The sequence below is a fragment of the Perognathus longimembris genome, chromosome 3 (genome assembly GCF_023159225.1).
Source record: "Perognathus longimembris pacificus isolate PPM17 chromosome 3, ASM2315922v1, whole genome shotgun sequence".
In the NCBI taxonomy this organism is placed as follows: domain Eukaryota; kingdom Metazoa; phylum Chordata; class Mammalia; order Rodentia; family Heteromyidae; genus Perognathus; species Perognathus longimembris.
The window spans coordinates 66,362,685-66,381,971 of record NC_063163.1 but is presented as its reverse complement, the minus strand read 5'-3'; the positions used below and the strand labels follow the sequence as shown (position 1 = coordinate 66,381,971).

General features: G+C 56.7%; 2 protein-coding genes across 4 annotated transcripts; both read right to left on the bottom strand.

Moving 5' to 3' along the window:
* Positions 1 to 57: 57 nt before the first annotated feature.
* On the bottom strand, positions 58 to 10,474 carry LOC125348562 (KH-type splicing regulatory protein). 3 transcript variants are annotated; one of them, XM_048341879.1, is made up of 20 exons: positions 10,120 to 10,473; positions 8,174 to 8,270; positions 7,696 to 7,734; positions 6,360 to 6,399; positions 5,844 to 5,893; positions 5,600 to 5,671; positions 5,116 to 5,173; positions 4,646 to 4,820; positions 4,452 to 4,550; positions 4,094 to 4,192; positions 3,917 to 4,019; positions 3,350 to 3,450; positions 3,098 to 3,242; positions 2,856 to 3,016; positions 2,663 to 2,772; positions 2,416 to 2,504; positions 2,140 to 2,340; positions 1,965 to 2,042; positions 1,726 to 1,886; positions 58 to 783 (listed from the first exon to the last, which is right to left on the bottom strand). In XM_048341879.1, exons 1-20 carry the CDS (start codon positions 10,354 to 10,356, stop codon positions 775 to 777), a joined length of 2,124 nt encoding a protein of 707 aa, XP_048197836.1. In that variant the 5' UTR covers positions 10,357 to 10,473; the 3' UTR covers positions 58 to 774. The 3 variants fall into 3 exon arrangements, with proteins under 3 accessions (XP_048197836.1, XP_048197837.1, XP_048197835.1); XM_048341880.1 differs by having other exon boundaries at positions 58 to 1,886; positions 10,120 to 10,225; positions 10,346 to 10,459; XM_048341878.1 differs by having other exon boundaries at positions 58 to 1,886; positions 10,120 to 10,474.
* A 905-nt stretch (positions 10,475 to 11,379) lies between these two features.
* Positions 11,380 to 17,059, bottom strand: Slc25a41 (solute carrier family 25 member 41). The gene is made up of 7 exons (XM_048341876.1): positions 16,847 to 17,059; positions 16,539 to 16,694; positions 15,787 to 15,939; positions 15,527 to 15,634; positions 14,770 to 14,937; positions 12,732 to 12,879; positions 11,380 to 11,981 (listed from the first exon to the last, which is right to left on the bottom strand). Exons 1-7 carry the CDS (start codon positions 17,057 to 17,059, stop codon positions 11,806 to 11,808), a joined length of 1,122 nt encoding a protein of 373 aa, XP_048197833.1. The 3' UTR covers positions 11,380 to 11,805.
* Between the last annotated feature and the right edge of the window lie 2,228 nt (positions 17,060 to 19,287).

Genomic DNA, 19,287 nt, shown 5'->3' with positions numbered 1-19,287 from the left:
GCTTGCAAAGTCTGCAGGGAGGAGGAGGAGACAGACAGCACTCGTGGCAGACACAGGGAGGTTTTGTTATTATTTATTTGTGAAGTTAAAAACGAGCGATAAAAAGTAAAAACTGCCATACAATTTTTTTGTTTTGTTCATTTTGTTTCTAGTTATCTCCTCTGGAACAGATGAAAAGACAAGAGAGCAGACCAGTCCTGGGCGGGTGGGGGTGCGGGTGGGGTGGGAAGGAGCGAGGGGGGGGAGGGGTCTGCCGTACCCACACCTGGGCCAAGGAATGTTCCACTCTAACTAAAAAGTGAAAAAAATAAAAATAAAAAAGAAATAGCAAGTGACTTTTTTTTTTCCCTTTGGAAAGTTTATTTTAAAAACAAGAGGGCCATGGGCAGTTGGGAGAAAACGAATCACTTTCCCCTCAGGAGAGGCTGTTTTGGGAAGGCTGGGGGATAGAGATTTATATATATATATCATTTAATAGGTTTTGTTCTGCTCTTTGTGTTTTTAATTTTTAAACTCCTTTTGGCAGAGATTTTTAGTTCTCGCTATTTTCTAAGGCTGGCTCAACATGAAGAATCCCAATTTTGAAAGGAAGAGGATGCGAGACACAGGAGTGTGAGTATGGGCGCCCCACCGGAGCCCCCTCAGCACCCCAGGCAGCCATCGCGCTCACCAAACAAACCAAGGAAAGCACAAACAAAAAAAGCCCCCAAACAGAACAAAATGGAGAAAAAAAATAAGATTTTTCACAGATGAAGAAGTTCACATTCATTCGATTCATTGAGCCTGTGGAGAGGGGAGAGACAGGAATTGGTCACTTCGGGAGGGGCAGGGGGCCTGGGGGAAGAGCTGGGCCTCCAGGAGGAGCCAGGAAGCCCCTCCCAAGCCTGCACGGCCTGGCCAGGCCGGGGCCTGCACTGTCTAGCCTCTCGGGACTCTCAAGTCAGAGTGCAGCCTGGAGGAGGAGGAGGAAGAGGAGGAGGAGGAGGAAGAAAGGCAGAAGAGAAGCGGGTGGGCGGGGAGGGTGAGGCGGGCGGCTCGGCACATCACACAGCAACAGTCAGATCATGGTGTCCCCACAACACCCCTGTGAGGTAGGTTGGAAGGTGGCATCAGTCGCCATGCCCACTTCACAGACAGGACCAGGACACAGAGGCGAGCGCGCGAGGGCGTGGGGCCAGGCAGCCCGGGCTGCCCACAGCCCTGCCAGAGCCGGGCAGCCCGCACACGCAGTCACTTGGACATGGGGGAGAAAGGTCGTGGCTTTAAAAAATAAAGGAATAAAAAGAACAAAACCCCAAAAAGTGATGCGGAGAAGGGGGGAAAATTTTTCTTCCCAAGCGGGCAGACTCCGAGTGGCCGGCAGTGGGCAGGACGCGGTGGGAGCTGCCTGCCGGCCCCACCCAGGACTACCCACCAGTTCTCAAGTTCCACCTGTGCGTGCTTCGCGCTCCCCCAGCGTGGACAGCGTCACACAGGAACGAGCAGCTGGCGAGGAGCCTCCTCCGTGAGCCTCTGGACCCAGCGAGCGCTTCCCGGCGGCGGCAGCGGGCGGGCGGGCGGCGGGCGCGGGGCGCTCCGGAGACTCTGGCCACACGCCCGCTGCAGGCATCAAGGGCACACCCCGCAGGGGAAAGGGTTTCCGGCGCTACCCACTAAGGCAGGATGGACGGTGGCCGGGGGTTGGAAGGAGAAAGGAGGAGGAGGAGGGTGGCAATTCCCACTTGCCTGCTGCTGTCCCTGCTGGGTGGGGGGCGGCTGGGGGCCGCCGGGGCCGGGGGTCTGTCCGTAGTATGCGGCCTGCTGTCTGTAATACTCAGCCCAGGCAGCGCTGTAGTCCGGCTGGGAGCCGGGGGGCGCCCCGGGACCCCCTCCGGTGGCCACTTGGGCTGTGGTGTGGAAGGCAAGGGTGAGCGGAGGGCTGCCCCTGCCCGCTGTGCCCGACCCCTTCTGAGCCCCTGGCCTACCCTGCTTCTTGTAGTACTCCTCCCAGGCCTTGGTGTAGTCCTGCTGTGGGGGGGCTCCAGGCTGCTGCGGCTGCTGGCCTGTGGGGAGGAATGGGGTAGAGGGTCAGGGCACACTGGGGTGCAGAGGAGTGGGGTGGAGGGCACCCTGAGGCAAGGGCCCCCCTGCGGCACTCACCCATCTTTTTGTAGTACTCCTCCCAGGCCTTGGTGTAGTCAGATTGGCCTGTAGGTGGGGGTTGGGGGGGCTCCCCCTGTGCAGGCGGGGCGGCGGGTGCGGGCGCGGGGCCAGGCACAGGCCCGGGGGGCTGCTGGTAGTAGTGCGAGTAGTAGGCGGCCCAGGCAGCGTTGGGGTCAGCAGCGGCCGCGGCTGCCTTGTCTGAGAAAGGAGAGTGGTGGTGAGGGAGGCCTGGGAGCCCGCCCCAGCGCCCCCCCACCTGGGGCCCTCACTTACTAGGGTCATGAGGAGCGGGGGGCTGCCACTGGGGGTAGGTGTTGCCCCAGCCCTGGGGTGGGTACTGGTGAGGTGGGGGTCCACCGGCGCTGCAGGAGACACGGGGAGCTCAGCTTGTGAGGTGCTGCATGCCCCCCCATCCCAACAGGCTGCTGCCGGGCAGGAAGCTGCTTCCACGCATGGTGGGAGATGGGAGGCTCCCCCAACACATCTCCCCCACTCCTGACCCCGAAGCAACAGTACTCACTGCGGAGGGGCCCCTGGCGGTCCCTGGTTGAAAGGCCCTGGGTTGAATGGTCCCATTGGGCCTGCAGGGCCTGGTCCCCCGGGGCCTGGTCCAACTGGGCAGAGGGGACCCTGAGGGAGGAAGTGTGGAGGTGAGTGGGGGTGGCGGCACACAGGGAAATAAATGGGGTTGTGAGCCTCTGTCTGGAGCCCACCTCAATCTTCTCCTCGATGAGCTGCTTGGCGTGGTCAATCTGCTGAGGGGAGCCGCGGATGATGAAGAGTTTGAAGTTGGGGTCCCCGTTGGGGGGCAGCTGCCGGGAGATTTCCACAAAGGCGCCTGTCTGCTGGTTAATGGCTTTCACGTTCTCGCCACCTGCAGGGCCACAGCCAGTAAGGGGCAGGAAGGAATGAGGGGTGACAGGGCACCTTGGTGTGTGTTGTGTGGGGGACTCACCTCGGCCGATGACCAACCCACACTTGTGGGTAGGAATGGAGAAGGTCATCTCCCCACCAGGGGGCCCCCAGTTGCCTTGGCCTCTTCCTCGGCCGCGGCCCCCGGGGGGCATGCCAGGACCCCCGGGAGGGCCTGGAGGACCGCTCTGTTGGACAGGGAGAAGGAGGACTGAAGCGGGAAGCCAGCCTGGCCCCAGATGTCCCCAGGAGAGCTGGGCATCAACCAGCCCATGCAGCACCCAGGACCACCCACCCGGAGGCTCTGGAGAAGGTCGTTGATGATCCGGGCTGCATGCTCACAGCGCTCTGGGGGGCCCATGATGTGAGCAATCTTCTCGGGTCCCGTCCCATCATCTGCGGCCAACACCAAGAGAGCAGAGGTCGATTTAGAAGCAGAACTCCGAGCCCCTGGGCTGGCACCCAGGGAAGACAGTGCCAAGCCAGAGGCCTGAGGTCTGCCAACGTGCTGCTCCCTGAGCCCCACCTACCCCTGTGGAAAGGAGGTGCACTAGCCCCTTGAGGGCAGCTCATGAAACCTCTTCTTGCCTTTCAGGCTCAGAACTAGCTGAGCCATCTCTGGACTTTCCAGCAAGCACCCTCCACAGCACTGGCCCCCTGCCTGGCCCTGAGGCTAGCCCAACCCGAGGAGGAACATTTGGTGGGGACCTGTTGTCTCCCAGTGGATGACCTAATGGCTGGGCCTTTCCCACAGGCTGCAGCCTGCCTCAGTGGCATGCTGCTTCTAGCTGGCCTTCTAGGGGAATGCTGACAGGGGATAGACCAACAGATAAGATGCCCAAGCCAAGTACAGGGCCCTCACCTTGCTTGAACTGTATCCGTACCCCAGCATCATTCTGGATCTTCTTAATCATTTCTCCACTCCGGCCAATGACCACTCCAACCGAATGCCTGGGCACTGGTACCTGGGGGGAGAGGCGGAGGGTCAGTGGGCTCCACCTGCAGCTCAGCTGCGCCCCCCCTCCCCCTCGGCACTCACATCGATGCCTCCGCCGATGCGAGAGCCGTATTCCGTGCGGTCCCCGAAGCCACCCTGCTCGCGCTCACGGAGGATGTCCATCACCATCTCGCAGGCTTGCTGCATGCACAGGGACCTGGTCAGTTGCCATCCTGCTGCCCCGGCACCTGGCCTCTTAGCCTGGGGCCAGGGCCCCTGGGCAGTGCCACACCCCGGTACACATCTGCACCTATCCCCTAGTGGCCAGGAAGCCCCAGCCTCCAAGCAAGAAAAGGAGGAAACCCCGCAGAATAGACAGGGCTGACCTCAAGTCTGATGCCTGCACATCCAGCTTAGCCCTGGGCAGACCTCCAGGGCCAGGGGCCACCCTGGAACTCACCTGCACTTTGTAGGGATCCCCAATGATCCGGAGGGGCTTGTCCACATTGGTGTTCTGGGACCCATCCTGAATTAAAATCATCTTCACTCCAGCGCGCTCCTGGATAACCAATGGTAACCATGAGGGCTAGGTTCTCCTGGGGCTCTGGAGCCAGAAGAGCCCGGGGTGGGGACAGTGGAGTGCCTATCGGTCACCTGCAGCTGCTTAATCGTCTCCCCGCCTTTGCCGATGACCAGGCCAGCCTTGCCAGCAGGAATCATGATCTCCTGCACAGTGCCATTCTGGCCCCCGTTGGCATTGTCGTGGAACTGCCCTGGAGGGCCCCCACGTCCCCGGGACACAATGTCATCCAGCATCATCTTCGCTTTCCTGGAGAGGGAAGGACAGACTGCTGCTATCACTTGCAGAAACAGATGAACCCCAGCTTGAAGGAGAGAGGGCCCCAACCAGTGTATGGGGCAGACGCCAAAGAGGAGGCCTGGCATGGGGGGACTGTTCAGCCTGGAACTTTGGCAGACGTTGGCATTCTCAGGCATCAACCTGTGCGCACAGCTCTCTGCAGAGGGCAGGAGTGAAGGACATGTGGAGGTGTCACCCCCAACTCCTGAAGGAAAGAGGGCTTCTGCCTGCTCCCCAAGTCACCGAGGCGTGGCCAGGCACTTACTGGACAGATTCAGGGGCTCCTGTCAGGGACACACTGCGCTCAGGTAGGCCGCCACTGTCTGGAGAGAAGAGGAGACGAGATCAGTCCCCAAAGGCCCAGGTGGAGATGAGGAAGAAGCTTCCAGACAGCCCATGGCCACTTCTGACACACCAATACCCATCCCCCCCATTCAGGTTAAATTCAGTGGGGGGAAAGGTGGAAGCAAAGGCAGATTCAATAAAGACCTTGCCCCACTTCATTCCATTCACCACACAACCTCAACAGGGCTTTAGATGAGCAGCCACATGGCTGCCTTCTGGGCTCCAATTTGGCCTTGTAGGTGGGCTGCTCAGTTTGGGGGGGCGGGGGGGGGGAGGCTGGAAAGGAGGTCCTGGCTCCTCCCTACCACAGCCACACTTGGTGGTGTATACACTGGTTTGAGCCCAGTAAACATGAGCCAGCGCCAGTCCTGGCCGGCGTCGGGCAGGACGCCCACTGCCCGTACCTGGAGAGATCTGCACTTTGCAGCCCGAGTCCTGCTGGATTTTGTTGATTTGTTCACCTCCTCTGCCAATGACTAGGTAGTCAGAAGAAACACAGATATGAACTGAGGAGGTCTGGAACTCAGACTAGGCTGGGGGAGGGAGGTCCCCGCTGGTAGCCCTCTCCCACAGCTCTCTGGAGGGCAGGACACAGAAGCGCCTTGGGGCTCAAGGGGCACCATACTTCCCATAGGGACTCCCACTCACTTAGGCCCACCATGCCATCTGGGACCCGGTACTCTTCTGTCATTGAAGTCCTGAAAGAAATGCTACAAGTCACCCTGTGTGCAGGAAGAGTGCAACCCCCCCGCCCCTTACTTCTGGCTGTATACCCTGCTTTCTACACTGGGGCCCAAGGCCCAGAGCCTGCTCTCCTCACCTCCTGCAGCAGACTACAGCACCCCAACTGTGACTGAGTTTCCCACTGGCCTTCCCACAACCTGACAGGTTTCCAAATATGTGCACCTGAGGTGGTAAAGTAGCAGAGACACCCCACCCCCCACCCCTGTCCGTGGCAACCCTTAGCATGAGAGGCAATCTGTGTGTCTGAGCACACCAGTCCAGGGGAGGCAATATCAGGCAGTACTGCTGTGTCATAAACAGCTGCCGATACAACCCAGCTAACTCCCTGCATTCCTAAATGGGCACCCCTGGCCTGTCAGTTGGGAGGCAACTGCATGGTGTGTCAGAGACAGCCAAGAGCCCTGCAAACAGCTCAGTTACCTTGGGGGAGGGTGGATGGGTCCCAGCTGCGAACTGATGGCTGCAGAGAGAAATCCCAAAAGGCCAGCTTAGCTCCTGTCCATGTACCCCACACCCACACAAAGGGCAACTGGCACTTATCACACACTAGTCCCGATGGTCAATGGAGGTGGGCGGGGCGGGGGGCTTCCTCAAAAGTGTATGCAGGCAGGCTGGGAGTGTGGCTTGGTGGTAGAGTGTTTGCCTAACATGCATGAAGCCCTGGATTCAATTCCTCAGTACCACATACACAGAGAAAGCCTGAAGTAGCGCTGTAGCGCAAGTGATAGAGAGCTACTCTTTTTTTTTGGCCAGTCCTGGGGCTTGGACTCAGGGCCTGAGCACTATCCCTGGCTTCTTTTTGCTCAAGGCTAGCACTCTGCCACTTGAGCCACAGCGCCACTTCTGGCCGTTTTCTGTATATGTGGTGCTGGGGGATTGAACCCAGGGCCTCATGTATACGAGGCAAGCACTCTTGCCACTAGGCCATATCCCCAGCCCAGAGAGCTACTCTTGAGCAAAAGCAGCTCAGGGACAGTGTCCAGGCCCTGAGTTCAATCCCCAGGACTGGTTTAAAAAAAAAAAAATGGGCTGGGGATATAGCCTAGTGGCAAGAGTGCCTGCCTCAGATACACGAGGCCCTAGGTTCGATTCCCCAGCACCACATATACAAAAAATGGCCAGAAGCGGCGCTGTGGCTCAGGTGGCGGAGTGCTAGCCTTGAGCGGGAAGAAGCCAGGGACAGTGCTCAGGCCCTGAGTACAAGGCCCAGGACTGGCCAAAAAAAAAAAAAAAAAAGTGCATGCAGGCCAGGCACTAGTGGCTCAAGTCTGTAATCCTAGCTACTCAGGAGGCTGAGATGTGATGATTGCGATTCAAAGCCAGTGGGGCAGGCTGGGATGTAGCTCAGGGGCAAAGCACTTGCTTAACAAGTGCAATGTCTTGAGTTCGAGGCCCAGTATCAAGAGAAAACAAAAACAAAAAAACAAAAACGCCAAAGCCAGCCCAGGCAGGAAAGTCCATGAAACTCTTCTCCAATTAACCACTAGGAAACCGGAAGTAGAACTATGACTAAAAGTGGTAGAGTGCTAGCCTTGAGCAAAAGAGCTCAGGAATAGTGCTCAGGTCCTGAGTTCAAACCCCACAACCCCCCCCCACCAAAAAAAAAGAAAAAAAAGTGCATGCAGCCTCAAATCCAGGGGGCTCTTGGTTCCCTGAAACGCATGTATTCCCTGAGCTACCTGCTCTGCATTTCTAGCTCCTGACCCCCCACACTTTAAGACCACAAAGCTGCCATATGCAGACAGTCTGGACTTACAGTCTCCCTGGGAAGCCAGCTTCTTGCTCTCCGGCTGGTCTGTGGATGACAGAGGGTGTCAGTCAGATGTAGCACCACCTACCCGCCTGGATGTTGCCACATGTCCCTACCCCACCATCAGCACAGAGCTGGGGGTGGCAGAGGGCAGCCCCAGCGGGGCCACCAACACCGAGGGTGACATTCTTTACAAGGAACAAACTCCAAATGGTAAGTAAAGGGAGAGCTGACCTCTGGCTCCACCTTGGTGCTGGCTGGCCCTAGCGCCTGTCCCCAGAGGGGAGGACTGATCTCAGAACTTACAACTTTGCCCTGTCATAACCAACCTGCCTTCCTCTCAAGCCACCAGATATTTCAGGGTGGCACAGAGAATAAAAACAAGGCTGGGATTGCTGATGTTTTCTCCGAGCAGTCTTCCTCACTTTGGTACCCTCTGCCCCCAGCCCTCCCTCCCAAACTAAAAGTGGCTACTGGGAGTTACCTCCATCTTCCAGCTGTCTCTTTTGGCCCCCAAAACCAAAATCAGGAGTGCTGTTATTCACAGTTGTAGCAGAATCGCCTCCAATTTTGGCTGCAATCTGGAGGAAGCAGGAAGTAAAGAAAAGTTGACCACTAGAGAGAGAAAAACGCCTGTTCACCAAGCCCCCCCAGTGCTAAGCTCTCCCCCGAGCCCGCACCACCAGGAGTGGCTTGAGCTAGGGTGAGCTGGGGGTGAAGGTGTCCTGGAAGGAGTTTTTATGAAACCCTCAAAAGTTCGTCCAAGTAACTAGGAACAAAAATCACCCCTTTCCCCGTGCCGGTGGGATCCGCACAGGAAGTGCTGGCATGGCAGTGCCTGTGATGCACTGACTTTGTTTTAGGGATGAAACAAAACAGCAGCTTGGTGGCCTGCAGGGGGGTTCTGAGGTCAACTCTGGAAGCAAGAGCTTTCAGACCCTGCTTTACATGCAGGAGGGCCCACAAGTGACTTCCCCCAGCTTGGCTCTTGGGGTGCTGGAATGCAACTTTCCCCAGTCCCTCACCCACAGCATCTCTGCACCCCAAACCCTCATGTGACTAAGACAAAGCCCCCTTAGAAACATACTATACATTTGTGTGTATGTGTGCTGGTACTGGAGCTTGAACTCAGGGCCTAGGTGCTGTCCCTTAGCATTTTCACTCAAAGCTAGTGCTCTACCCCTTTGGCTCTTCTGACTTATCTTCTGGTTAACAGGAGATAAGTGTCTCAGACTTTTCTGCTTGGGCTGGCTTCAAACCTTCATCCTAAAATCTCAACCTCCTGAATAACTTAGAGAGCTGTGAGCCATCAAAACCATACATATTTATATGAAGAGCAACTTCAAGTTCACCCAAGTCAGCAAACAAACTTCAGATCACAACCTGGCTGTGCTTTAGGGACTCAGAGCCTGTGCTCAGAATCTCCCTCTCCAACTCCATTAAAAAAATGAAAGTAAAGAGCTTGCCTCCACCCTAGGCTCTTGGAAGGCCCATAGAGGGGTTGTGTATCACTCCAAATAGTACAAAACTCCCCCATTCAATCAACACATTTTAGGGAGCAACTAGAGCAGATGCTCACTCCAACCTACCCTACTCTTGGAGGTGAGGAAGCCACACTGGGAGATCTGAGGATGGTCACCTAACGGGTCCTCCCACCTTGGGAGGAGCCAGTCCCCAGCCCTAAGGCATGGGGACAAGCCCAGGGTGCCACACTCCAGTCATCTACTTCCTGAGCCGGCAGCAAAGTTCTCCCTAAGGGTCCCAACCCCTCTAGGCCGGGGAGAAGCAGCTGGTGGAACCCAGGTCAGTCACCGCAGCACATGACCCCTTCATGCTGTCATGAGGCTCCAAAACGCGACGATGGGACCCTCCCCCCACTTTTCCAACTAGACACTTCACTTTCAAACTACCCAGAAAACGTCAGTCGGTGTGGTGTCCACCTTCCCCATTTGGCCCAAAAGCTAGAGGCCAAAGAGGGTCCTCTTAATTTTCCAGAGTCAAAGGGAAAAGGTCCCCCGTGGGACAAGGTTGGGGCAAAAAAAAAAAAAAAGGCCCTTGGCTCTGATGTGGACAACCAGTGCGCAAAGCAAGACCCAACACTCAAGAAAGGAAGGGGGGGGGGTCTCTATGCCTCTAAGAAAGTGGTGCAAGTCTGTGTGCCAGAAGGGACCTCCCAAGCGAGACCTCGATCTCCGCGACCCCGGTACACCCAGGGAATGCTTGGGTGACCCCAGGACGCCCCTACTCCCCGTGGGGAGGGGGCAGATCATCCGCGAGGGCCTGGCCCCGGCGGGACAGGTCCCCAGCCCGCTACCCACGTGACCCCACGGCGGCCCCCGGGCGCCGCCCCCTCGCGACCCCGCGCGCGCGCACGTGACCCTCGCCCCCTCCCCCCCGTGCGCGCGCCCCTGGAGCCCGCGGCCGCCTCACCTGGCGGGCCCGCTGCACAGCGTCTGCGAAGGCGTCCTTGCGGATCCCCGGGCCGCCACCACCCGGCGGCTGCGAGGGGCCTCCGGACGAGCCTCCACCCGGGCCGCCGCCGCCGCCCCGGTCCCCCGCGCCCGTTGGGCCCGGCGGAGGGCCTCCGCCGGCGCCTCCGGCTCCCCCGCCCCCGCCGGCGGGCGGCGGCGGCCCGGGCGGGGGTCCTCCCGTGCTGTAGTCCGACATGGCGCGGCGAGGCCGGGCCTGGTGCGGAGGCTGAGGCTGAGGAGGAGGTGGCGGCGGCGGCGGCGGCTCAACGCGGGAACAAGGCCTCGCTCCACACGGCCGCGGAGCACTCTGGGAACCCAGCGGCTGGGAAGACGACGGGAGGGGGGGGTGGGAGAAGAGGGTACCCCCCCTCCCGCCGGCAGCGTGACGGACGGCGCGGACCAACCAATGAGTGGCGGCTCTTGCTCCCCGTGCACCAATCGTGGGCCCTGGAGGCCATCGACCAATCACAGAGCCACGAGAGGCAGTGGGCGGGAGACACCGAGTGACCGACAGCTCTGGAAGGCAATGGGCTGGGGGCTGCCGGCGCTGCGCTGGCAAATCGTGGCGATTCAAGACGCCAGGAAGCCCAGTGAAGCGTGAGTTCTAGATTAGAGGGGTGGCTTCAGAATTAGGTGGATGGTTCCAAAGCGTCACGTGGACTGGAAGGCGGTGCCGGTTAGGCGGGCGCTCGGCCTGATAGTCGTGAACGTCAGCCAATGAATCCAGGAGGAAGGTGGTGCTTTTAAAGATTGGCAGTCAGTTTAATCGAATCCCTAACAAGTTCTGGATGATGGAGCTTGGATTTGGGCATGCTTTTCTTGTAAACCAGAATCCTTTTCTAGCCCTGACTTCTAAGCCAATGACTGAAGGCCAGGGCCGGGATATTCCTTGACTGACATCGCGAATGGGCAAATAGCCATAGAAGAAATCAATTGCCCACTTTTGGTGGGAGCCAGTGGACGCGCAGCTGCATTGGGGCGGAGCCGGGCACCCAGCGGCGGGAGAGGATTGGCGGGAACGGGAGTGAATGGCAGCCTACGTGGGTGGCGGTGGCCGGCTGCTGGAACTCCGGGCCTGACGTCGGGGTTAGCACCCCAGGCGCGGGGCTGGATCGGTCCTGCACGTGGCCAGCTTGAAGCTTGTGGGCCCGTGCTTCCGGGGGGTGTGGCGGCCTGGGAGCCAGAGGAAAGCCCTGGCCAACCCTTTCTCTCTCCCTCCCGCCCCCCGGGATCTAGAACCTCCCTGGCTCCACCCATCATTCCCTTCTCCCTAAGGCTCTCCACCTCCCCAGGGTCGAGGGGTCCCAGCCTCCCCCGTGCCACCTTCTCTGCTCTCTTCAGTCTCTTACTCCCAACGTCCTGGATCCGAGCTCCTCGGCTAGACCCAGGTACCCCTGACGCGTCCTGCAGAACCCCGTCTTTATTCCTAGTTGTCTGACCGTTCGCCAGCTATGTAGCCTTGGAGCCAGGACGAACCAGCAGAAGCCGGACCGGAGTCCAAACTCAGGACTCAGGCTGTACCCTGGGGAGGAAACCCAAGAGGTCTAACCCAAGCCCTCTCAACTGCCTGGGAGCCCGAGGCTGGGAGGACTTCTTTGGGATCTAAGGACACTGGGTCTCGCAGTCCCTGAAGCTCTGAGCGGTGTCAGCTCACACCCAAGGTTTTCTTCATTCCTTCATATACCACGTAGCTGATGCCCCCCGCGGGCAACACCTTGAGCAGCGTGGGGGTCATGCCTCGGTACAGCCCCGGCCAGCCCTGCTGGGTCAGGATCCGCCGAAACACTCCATGCATGGTGGGGTTGGAGCCCTCCACGGTGTCTGTGGGAACAAGACAAGCTATGGGCTGGGTCTAATTGGAGAGTTTGTTTTTCTTCTTTTTTTGGGGGGGAGGCATTCATTTGGGGAGTCAGATTGGGGGCCTGAGCCACATCTTGGAGGAGTTCGTGGGGATCATTTGGGGATGGATGTTAGTTTTGCTGATTTTTTTGGAGGGCGGGGTAAGCATTAACAAGAGGGCTAGAGTCAGATTGGAGGTGGGAGGGGTGGGGAGTAAAAGGAGGCTTGGTGGGGCCGAGTACCTGTGGCTCACACCTATAATCCTAGCTACTCAGGAGGCTGAGATCTGAGGATTGTGGTTCAAAGTCAACCTGGGTAGGTAAGTCCATGAGACTCTTTGAGCTACAGCACTATTTCTATAAAGAAATGATATTTTTTGTCGGTTGTGGGGCTTGAACTCAGGGCCTGGGTTCTGTCCCTGGGCCTTTTCACTTTAGAATAGTGCTCTAACACTTTGAACTACAGCACTATTTCTTCCATGAGACTCTTATATCCAATTAATCACAGAAGAAGCCAGAAGTGGCAATGTGGCTCAAGTGGTAGAGTGCTAGCCTTGAGCAAAAAAAGGAGCTCAGGGGCAGTATGCCAGCCCAGACTTAGGGACTGTTTTGTTGTTTTTTAAAGGCTTGGTGGGCTCAGGGTGTCAGTGAGTGGACAGTCTGGAAGGATAAACAAATTCCAAGAGTGAAGATAGGCAGATAAGGGCATGTTGGACACAGAGGCCAGCCTGACCTTCTGCCTGCATCCGGGTGCGCACCAAAGTCAGTGGATAACTGGCCATTTGGCCACAGGTTGTGGACAGCGTTACAGAGGACAGAGTGACCAGGCCACTGGGGTCCGCCATGTCCTTGCCAGACTTCAGCCACAGGCTCTGGAGCACCTGCCAAAGGAAGAGGTAAGAGCGTTCTTCATAACGGCAAGAATGGAAGAATGAAAAGATGGTCAGCATGTACAGTGGAATATTACTCGACCATAAAAAAAGAACAAAGGCCTGTTGTTTGCAGCACCATGGATGGAACTGGAGGATATTATGTGGAGTAAGTGAGGCTCAGGAAGATAAATTCCACATCATCCCTCTTACATGTGGAAGCTAAAAAAAAAAGTCTCATAGGGCTGGGGATATGGCCTAGTGGCAAGAGTGCCTGCCTCATATACATGAGGCCCTGGGTTCGATTCCCCAGCACCACATATACAGAAAATGGCCAGAAGTGGTGCTGTGGCTCAAGTGGCAGAGTGCTAGCCTTGAGCAAAAAGAAGCCAGGGACAGTGCTCAGGCCCTGAGTCCAAGCCCCAGGACTGGCCAAAAAAAGTCTCATAGAAGTAGGCATTATTATAGTGCTTATCAGAGACTGAGGAAGGGAAGGAGAAGGATGGAGAGAGGAATATCTGTGAATGTCGGTACAGATGGATAGGACGCCGCCCCCTTGGGACCCTGCGCGCACACGTGACCCCCTCCCCCCCCCCCCCCCCCCGTGCGTGGGCCCCTTGAGCCTGTGGCTGCCTCACCTGGTGGCCTGCTGCACAGCGTCCTATAACCATAACCGTGGTTGTATATTTCGAAATAGTAGGCCATTCTGGGCTATACATAGAGACACCCTGTCTAAAAAAACTAGTGCATACCAGTCCTGGGGCTTGAACTCAGGGCCTGGGTGCTGTCCCTGAGCATTTTTGCTCAAGGCTAGCGCTCTACCACTTGAGCCACAACTTTACTTCTGGATTTTTGGTGGTTCATTGGGGACAAGAGTCTCACAGACTTTTCTGCCCCAGCTGGCCTCCAACTGACCTCAGTCTCCTGTGTTGCTTGGATTACAGGTATTAGCCACTAGTGATCGGTAGAAAAAGAATTTTTTTTTTTTTTTAGCACTGTGGTTTGAATTCAGGCACTCTTGCTTGGCTAGGTAGTCACTCAACCACTTGAACCATGGCGCTCAGCCTGTTTTGTTTTGGTTATTTGTTTTTAATAAGGTCTTGAGGGGTTTTGCTGGTGGCCTGGACTGTAATCCTGTTTAATCCCTGCTCTCTTGGCTGTGTGGCCAGCATGAGGCACCACACCCAGCCATAGATAAGCTGTTTACTGTTCCCAGCACAAAGAAATAAGAACTGCCTAAACTGCCTAAACTGGTGACCCAATCATCACACTGTGTGCACACTGAACCCCTGTAATACACATAACCACCAGCCAAGGAAAAATCCATGAAATATCGAAAGACATAAAAGTGTCAGGTGGCACTGGCTCATACCTATCATCCTAGCTACTCCGGAGGTTGAGATCTGAGAATCCAAATTCTAAGCTAAACAGGACAGCAAAGTCCATGACACTTTTTTTTTTTTTTGGTCATGGAACTTGAACTCTGGGCTTAGGTGATCTCCCTAAGCTCTTCAGCTCAAGGCTAGCACTCTATCACTTGAGCCACAGAGCCACTTCCAGTGGTTGATTGGAGGTAAGAGTCTCATGGACTTTGCTGCTCAGGCTGGCTTTGAAACATGATCCTCAGCCTCCTGAGTAGCTAGGATGACAGGAGTGAGCCACTGACCCCTGGCTCCCTGAGACTCTCATTTCCAATTCCAATGAGCCAGCAAAAAAGCTGGAAGTGGCTCAAGTGGTAGAGCATTAGTATTGAGCTGGAAAGCTGAGGGACAGTGCCCCGCCCTGAGTTCAAGCCCCAGGACCAGCACACAAGGGGGAGGGGGAGGGCCAGGGCAGGAGGAAGCTCAGCAGGGGCCGTGCCCAGGCCAGCCCAGCCCCTCTCCTCCCCCGTGGAACACACACCTCGTAGACGGCCAGGTCTGTGCAGGCGTAGGGGATGATCCCCAGCATGTTGGGGAGGTAGCCGCGGTACAGAGCCCGGGTGCCCTCCCGCTCCAAGATCTGCCTGGCGCAGTCCAGCAGCCCCTTGTACTGGCCCGTCCTGCGCAGAGTCAGCCGCGTCTTCAGCACCTGGGGAGGGGAGGCCGCTCGTTTGCTCCCACCGTCTCTGTGACCTTTGTCAGTCAGTGGCCCCAGCATTGCCACCGCATGCTGAGGAAGACTAGCAGCAGCTGGGTTTGGGACTCAGATCTGTCACCTGCGCCTGGGTTTTGTGTCAAGGCAGCAAGGTCACACCACGTGCCACCTGCCAGGCTCAGCAGTGACTCACAGGTAATGAAAAGAAATTGCCTGGGTGGGCCTCACCTAATCAGTAGCTGTCACCAGAGACTGACTTTTTTTTTTTACAAAATCCCATATCAGGGTTGGAGGCATGGCCCAGCATGGCTCAGATGGTAGAGTGCTAGACAGTGAGCATAAGTTTCAGGCACTATGTTCAACTACAGCTGGGCACTGGTGGCTCACACCTGTCATCCTAGCTACACAGGAGGCTGAGATCTGAGGATCATGGTTCAAAGCCAGGCCACCTAGAAAAGACCTTGAGACTCTTATGGGCATCTGGAGTAAAGGACGGATGCCCGTCTCCTAGTGGAAGAGGAGGAGGGGGAGCCGCAGTGCCAGGCCCTGACTGGCAGGGTGTCTGGACCTGGTGTCCTCTTACCTCCATGGGGTTGATGAGCGTCTGAGAGATGGCCACAGCCAGCGAGCCCGCCAGGAGACGCTCCTGGAATGGCGGAGACCCATGCACGCCACAGAAAAAGTTCTTACACTAGTGAGGAGAAAGGAAGGGTGGGGTTGCTGCCTCCTGGCAGCAGGAGGGGCGAGGAGGGTGGAGGCTGGGTTGAGACTCTTGGGTTTGTATTTCAGGGTGGGGTGGGAGGTGGTTGGGGTTTGGGGAAAGCAGGCTGCTGCCCCCCCTACCTGCTCAAAGACAGAGAACTTGATGGCGTACTCGGGAGCGATTTTGAGCACATTGATGCCATTGCCCCGCCACAGGGAGCGCACGCCCCCTTCCTGCACCATGCTGCGGAGACCCCCCAGCAAGTTCATGAAGTTCGCCTGGGAGGAGTAGACCTGGGGGCGGGGAGCCGGCTCACACACATGCACACGCATGTGCACACACCCTGTGTGCAACACTGCCCACATGCTTCTCCAGCTCCTACCCAGGCCAGCCCCAAACCCCAACCCCAACCCTTTCTAACCCCCATCTCCCATCTATGCTTGATCTACTCAGACTTCCCTCTCTCCCCCACGGACCCCTCCCCAGTTCCTGGCCAAGGAGCCTACCTGGGCTCCGTGTGATGCCTGTATAAAGAGAGTCTCTCTGTCCTCCTCAACCCTCCACACTGGGATTTGAATTCAGGGCCTTGCACTCGCTACACAGGTGCCCCACCCCCAGAGCCAGGAATCCCAGTATTTTACTTTTTAGCTTGTTTTTCAGATGGGCTCTCCCTGCTTTTGCCTAGGGACGACCTCGAGCCTCAGTCTTCCTACCTGTCTCCTGAGTAGCTGAGATTACAGGCATGCACCACTATACCCCCGTGAGTGCTGTTGTCATCCCCAACCCCCATTCTCCCCACCCCTGTGTGACAACTCTACTTCCATCCTGAACCCCCCCCAATGCCACTCCCACCTGTGATGTTGCCATGGGCTTGGCCCGCCTCCCCACACACCTGCATGTACACCTTGGCTCGATCAAGAGGGGCCGTGCCTGTGCGAGACACTGCCCCTGCCATGGCTCCGGACAGCAGAAACTTCCACAGGGCTCCCTCGTTGTCCACCTCCAGGACATCCACGGGGACCATCAGCTGCTCCCCTGTGTCCAGCACCTGAGACCAGAGCCAGCTATGCCCAGCCTTGTCATGCGTGGAGTACGCTCCCCCTGGGGCATCTCTGTGCCCACTGCTCCCACATGGATGATTCTAGACTGGCTCAAACAAGGCAGTCCAGGCCCTGGGACATCCGTGGTGTCCCCACTCACCTGCTGTGACAGGGGATGTTCAAGATGGCTTTCAGACACATGCCCGAACACGTACCCATACACATGTGTGCATCCTGGGTTCCAGTTGGGGGGCGGGGGCGGAGGCGGGGGCGGGGGTGCGGGTTTCGCTCTGGTCACTAAGCCCTTGACCCTCTTGAACAACCTCTGGCCTCGAGAGCAAGATTCCTTCGTTTGCTCCTGATCAGCTCCCATGGCAGCTAGAGGTTGGGACCCACGTCCCTGGGGAATGTGACCCTGCTGCCACAGGCAGTAGCTCCTGGGGTGCTTTGTAAATTTGGAGTCCAGGGGGCGATGAGGTCACAGAGGCCCCTGTGACCTCACAGGGCATGGTGGCCCATGTTCTTAGGCCCTGAGTGGTCACTGTTTGTCACTGCCCACTCAATGGGTCCCACCAAAATTCTGCTGAAACTATTAACTCCCTGCTCGGGGTAGAAGCTGGAGCTAGAAAGCCAGGTGCCTGTAGCCCACACCTGTAATCCCAGCTACTCAAAGAGGCTGAGATCCTGAGGATCATGGTTCAAAACCAGCCCAGGCAGGAAAGTCAAGAGACACATCTCTAGAAAGTGGGGGTGTGGCTTGAGTGGGAGAGCGCTAACCCAGAGGGAAAAAAGCTCAGGGACAGCGCTGAGGGCCTGAGTTCAAGTCACAGTAAAGAAAGGATTTGAGGCAGACTCTTGGGAGGTGATTAGGGTCAAGGATGTCATGAGGTTGGGATTCCATGATGGGTTTAGAGACCTCATCGTTGGAAAAGAGCCAAGCATTGATGGCTCCAAAGCGTAAGGACAGCAGCACCGAGGCCTTGGGCTCAAGCCCCAAGACCAGCAAAACAAAACAACAGAAGAGAGTTCTGGGTGAGGTGGCTTACACGGCTCGCTCTCCCACTCATCTCTCGTCATTTTTTCTTTTTGCCAGTCCCAGGGCTTGGACTCAGGGCCTGGGCACAGTCCTTGAGCTTCTTTTGATCAAGTCTAGCACTCTACCACTTAAAGCTAGTGCTTTACCATTTGAGCCACAGCTCTACTTCCAGTTTTCTGGTGGTTAGATTTAAGAGTCTCAGGGACTTTCCTGCCTGGGCTGGCTTTGAACCACAATCCTCTGATCTCAGCCTCCTGAATAGCTAGGATTTACAGTTATACACCACCAGCACCCAGCACAGAGATACATTTTTATTGTTTTATTCATAATAGCCAGATGGTAGAAACAGCACACATAGACATTGGCATGTGAACAGATAAACAAGCGGCGATCCATTCACAAACTGGAACATTACTCAGCCATGAAAAGGAAGGAGTTTCTGATACTTGCTCCAACATGGAGGGAGTTGAGGACGAGGGTATTCAGTAAGATGGCAATCACAGGGCTCATTCACAGGAGCTTTCCAGAGGCATCAGGTTTGCAGAAAAGGAAAGTCGGGGGGGGGGGGTCCCCAGGCCAGAAGGGGAGAGGAGTTAAGTGTTGAAAGGGGGGCAGAGCTTCAGTATGGGAGATGCAAGGTTCTGGAGGTGAAGGGTGGGGACAGTTGCAAAGTCGTGTGAATGTGCTTAATGCTGCCAAACTTTAAACCTTAAACTTGGCTAAGGTGGTTTTATGTTATATGTATTTTTCTCATAATAAAAAGAAGTTGAAGGCCAGGAGCTGGTGGCTCACACCTGAAATCCTAGCTACTCAGGAGGCTGAGATCTGAAGATTGTGGTTCAAAGCCACTCTCTGACCGACCAAACAGCCCCCCTCACCCTCCCCCCAAAAAGTTGAGCAACTTCCCAGTTGGTTCCTCCCTCCTCCCCAGTCGTGAGGCTTGAACTCAGGGCCTGGGCGCTATCCCTAAGCTTCTTTTGCTCAAGACTAGCACCCTACCACTTTGAGTCATAGTGCCACTCCTGGTTTCTGAGTGGTTAGTTGGATATAAAATAGTCTCACAGGGACTTGTTCTGCCCCAGCTGTCTTCGAACAGGGACCCTCAGATCCCAGCCTCCTGAGTAGCTAGGATTTCAGGCGTGAGCCATGGCACCCAGCTTGCTTCCAGATTTTTCAAGTCACCCAGTTTGTGGTAATATATCATGCCAGCCCTAGAAAACCAGTAAGCATGTGGAATTAGAGAACAATAAAAACATAAGCCTGGTGTAATGACTCAAAACCCCAGTCACAAGGGAAGCACTCTGGCTGGGCATGGAGGCCATGCGTGTCATCCCCAACAACGCAGGCCCCGGGCATGAAGCAAGGAAAACCGACTGGAGGCGGGAAGATTCAAGTGGCAGATGGCAAGAGTCAAGATGTGGGCACGGCTCCAGCGGTGGGCGTGGCTCGTGTGGTGGGCAGGACTCGGTGTGGGCGTGGCTCCAGCTGTAGGGGGGTGGCTCTAGCGGTAGGGGGAGATTCAAGATGTGGGCGTGGCTCCAGCGATGGGCGTGGCCCTAGTGGTA

Bases quoted from the DNA above. Each gene is read 5' to 3' on its own strand.
- LOC125348562 (XM_048341878.1), bottom strand. From the start codon at position 10,356: ATGTCGGACTACAGCACGGGAGGACCCCCGCCCGGGCCGCCGCCGCCC. The intron at 8,271-10,119 runs GTGAGGCGGCCG...TGCTTCCTCCAG, and splicing joins CTGTGCAGCGGGCCCGCCAG to ATTGCAGCCAAAATTGGAGG. The intron at 4,551-4,645 runs GTGACCGATAGG...TTGGTTATCCAG, and splicing joins AGACGATTAAGCAGCTGCAG to GAGCGCGCTGGAGTGAAGAT.
- Slc25a41 (XM_048341876.1), bottom strand. From the start codon at position 17,059: ATGGGAGCTGATCAGGAGCAAACGAAGGAATCTTGCTCTCGAGGCCAG. The intron at 14,938-15,526 runs GTAAGAGGACAC...TCCCCTCCCCAG, and splicing joins CGCTCATCAACCCCATGGAG to GTGCTGAAGACGCGGCTGAC. The intron at 11,982-12,731 runs GTCAGGCTGGCC...TTGTTCCCACAG, and splicing joins CACCCGGATGCAGGCAGAAG to ACACCGTGGAGGGCTCCAAC.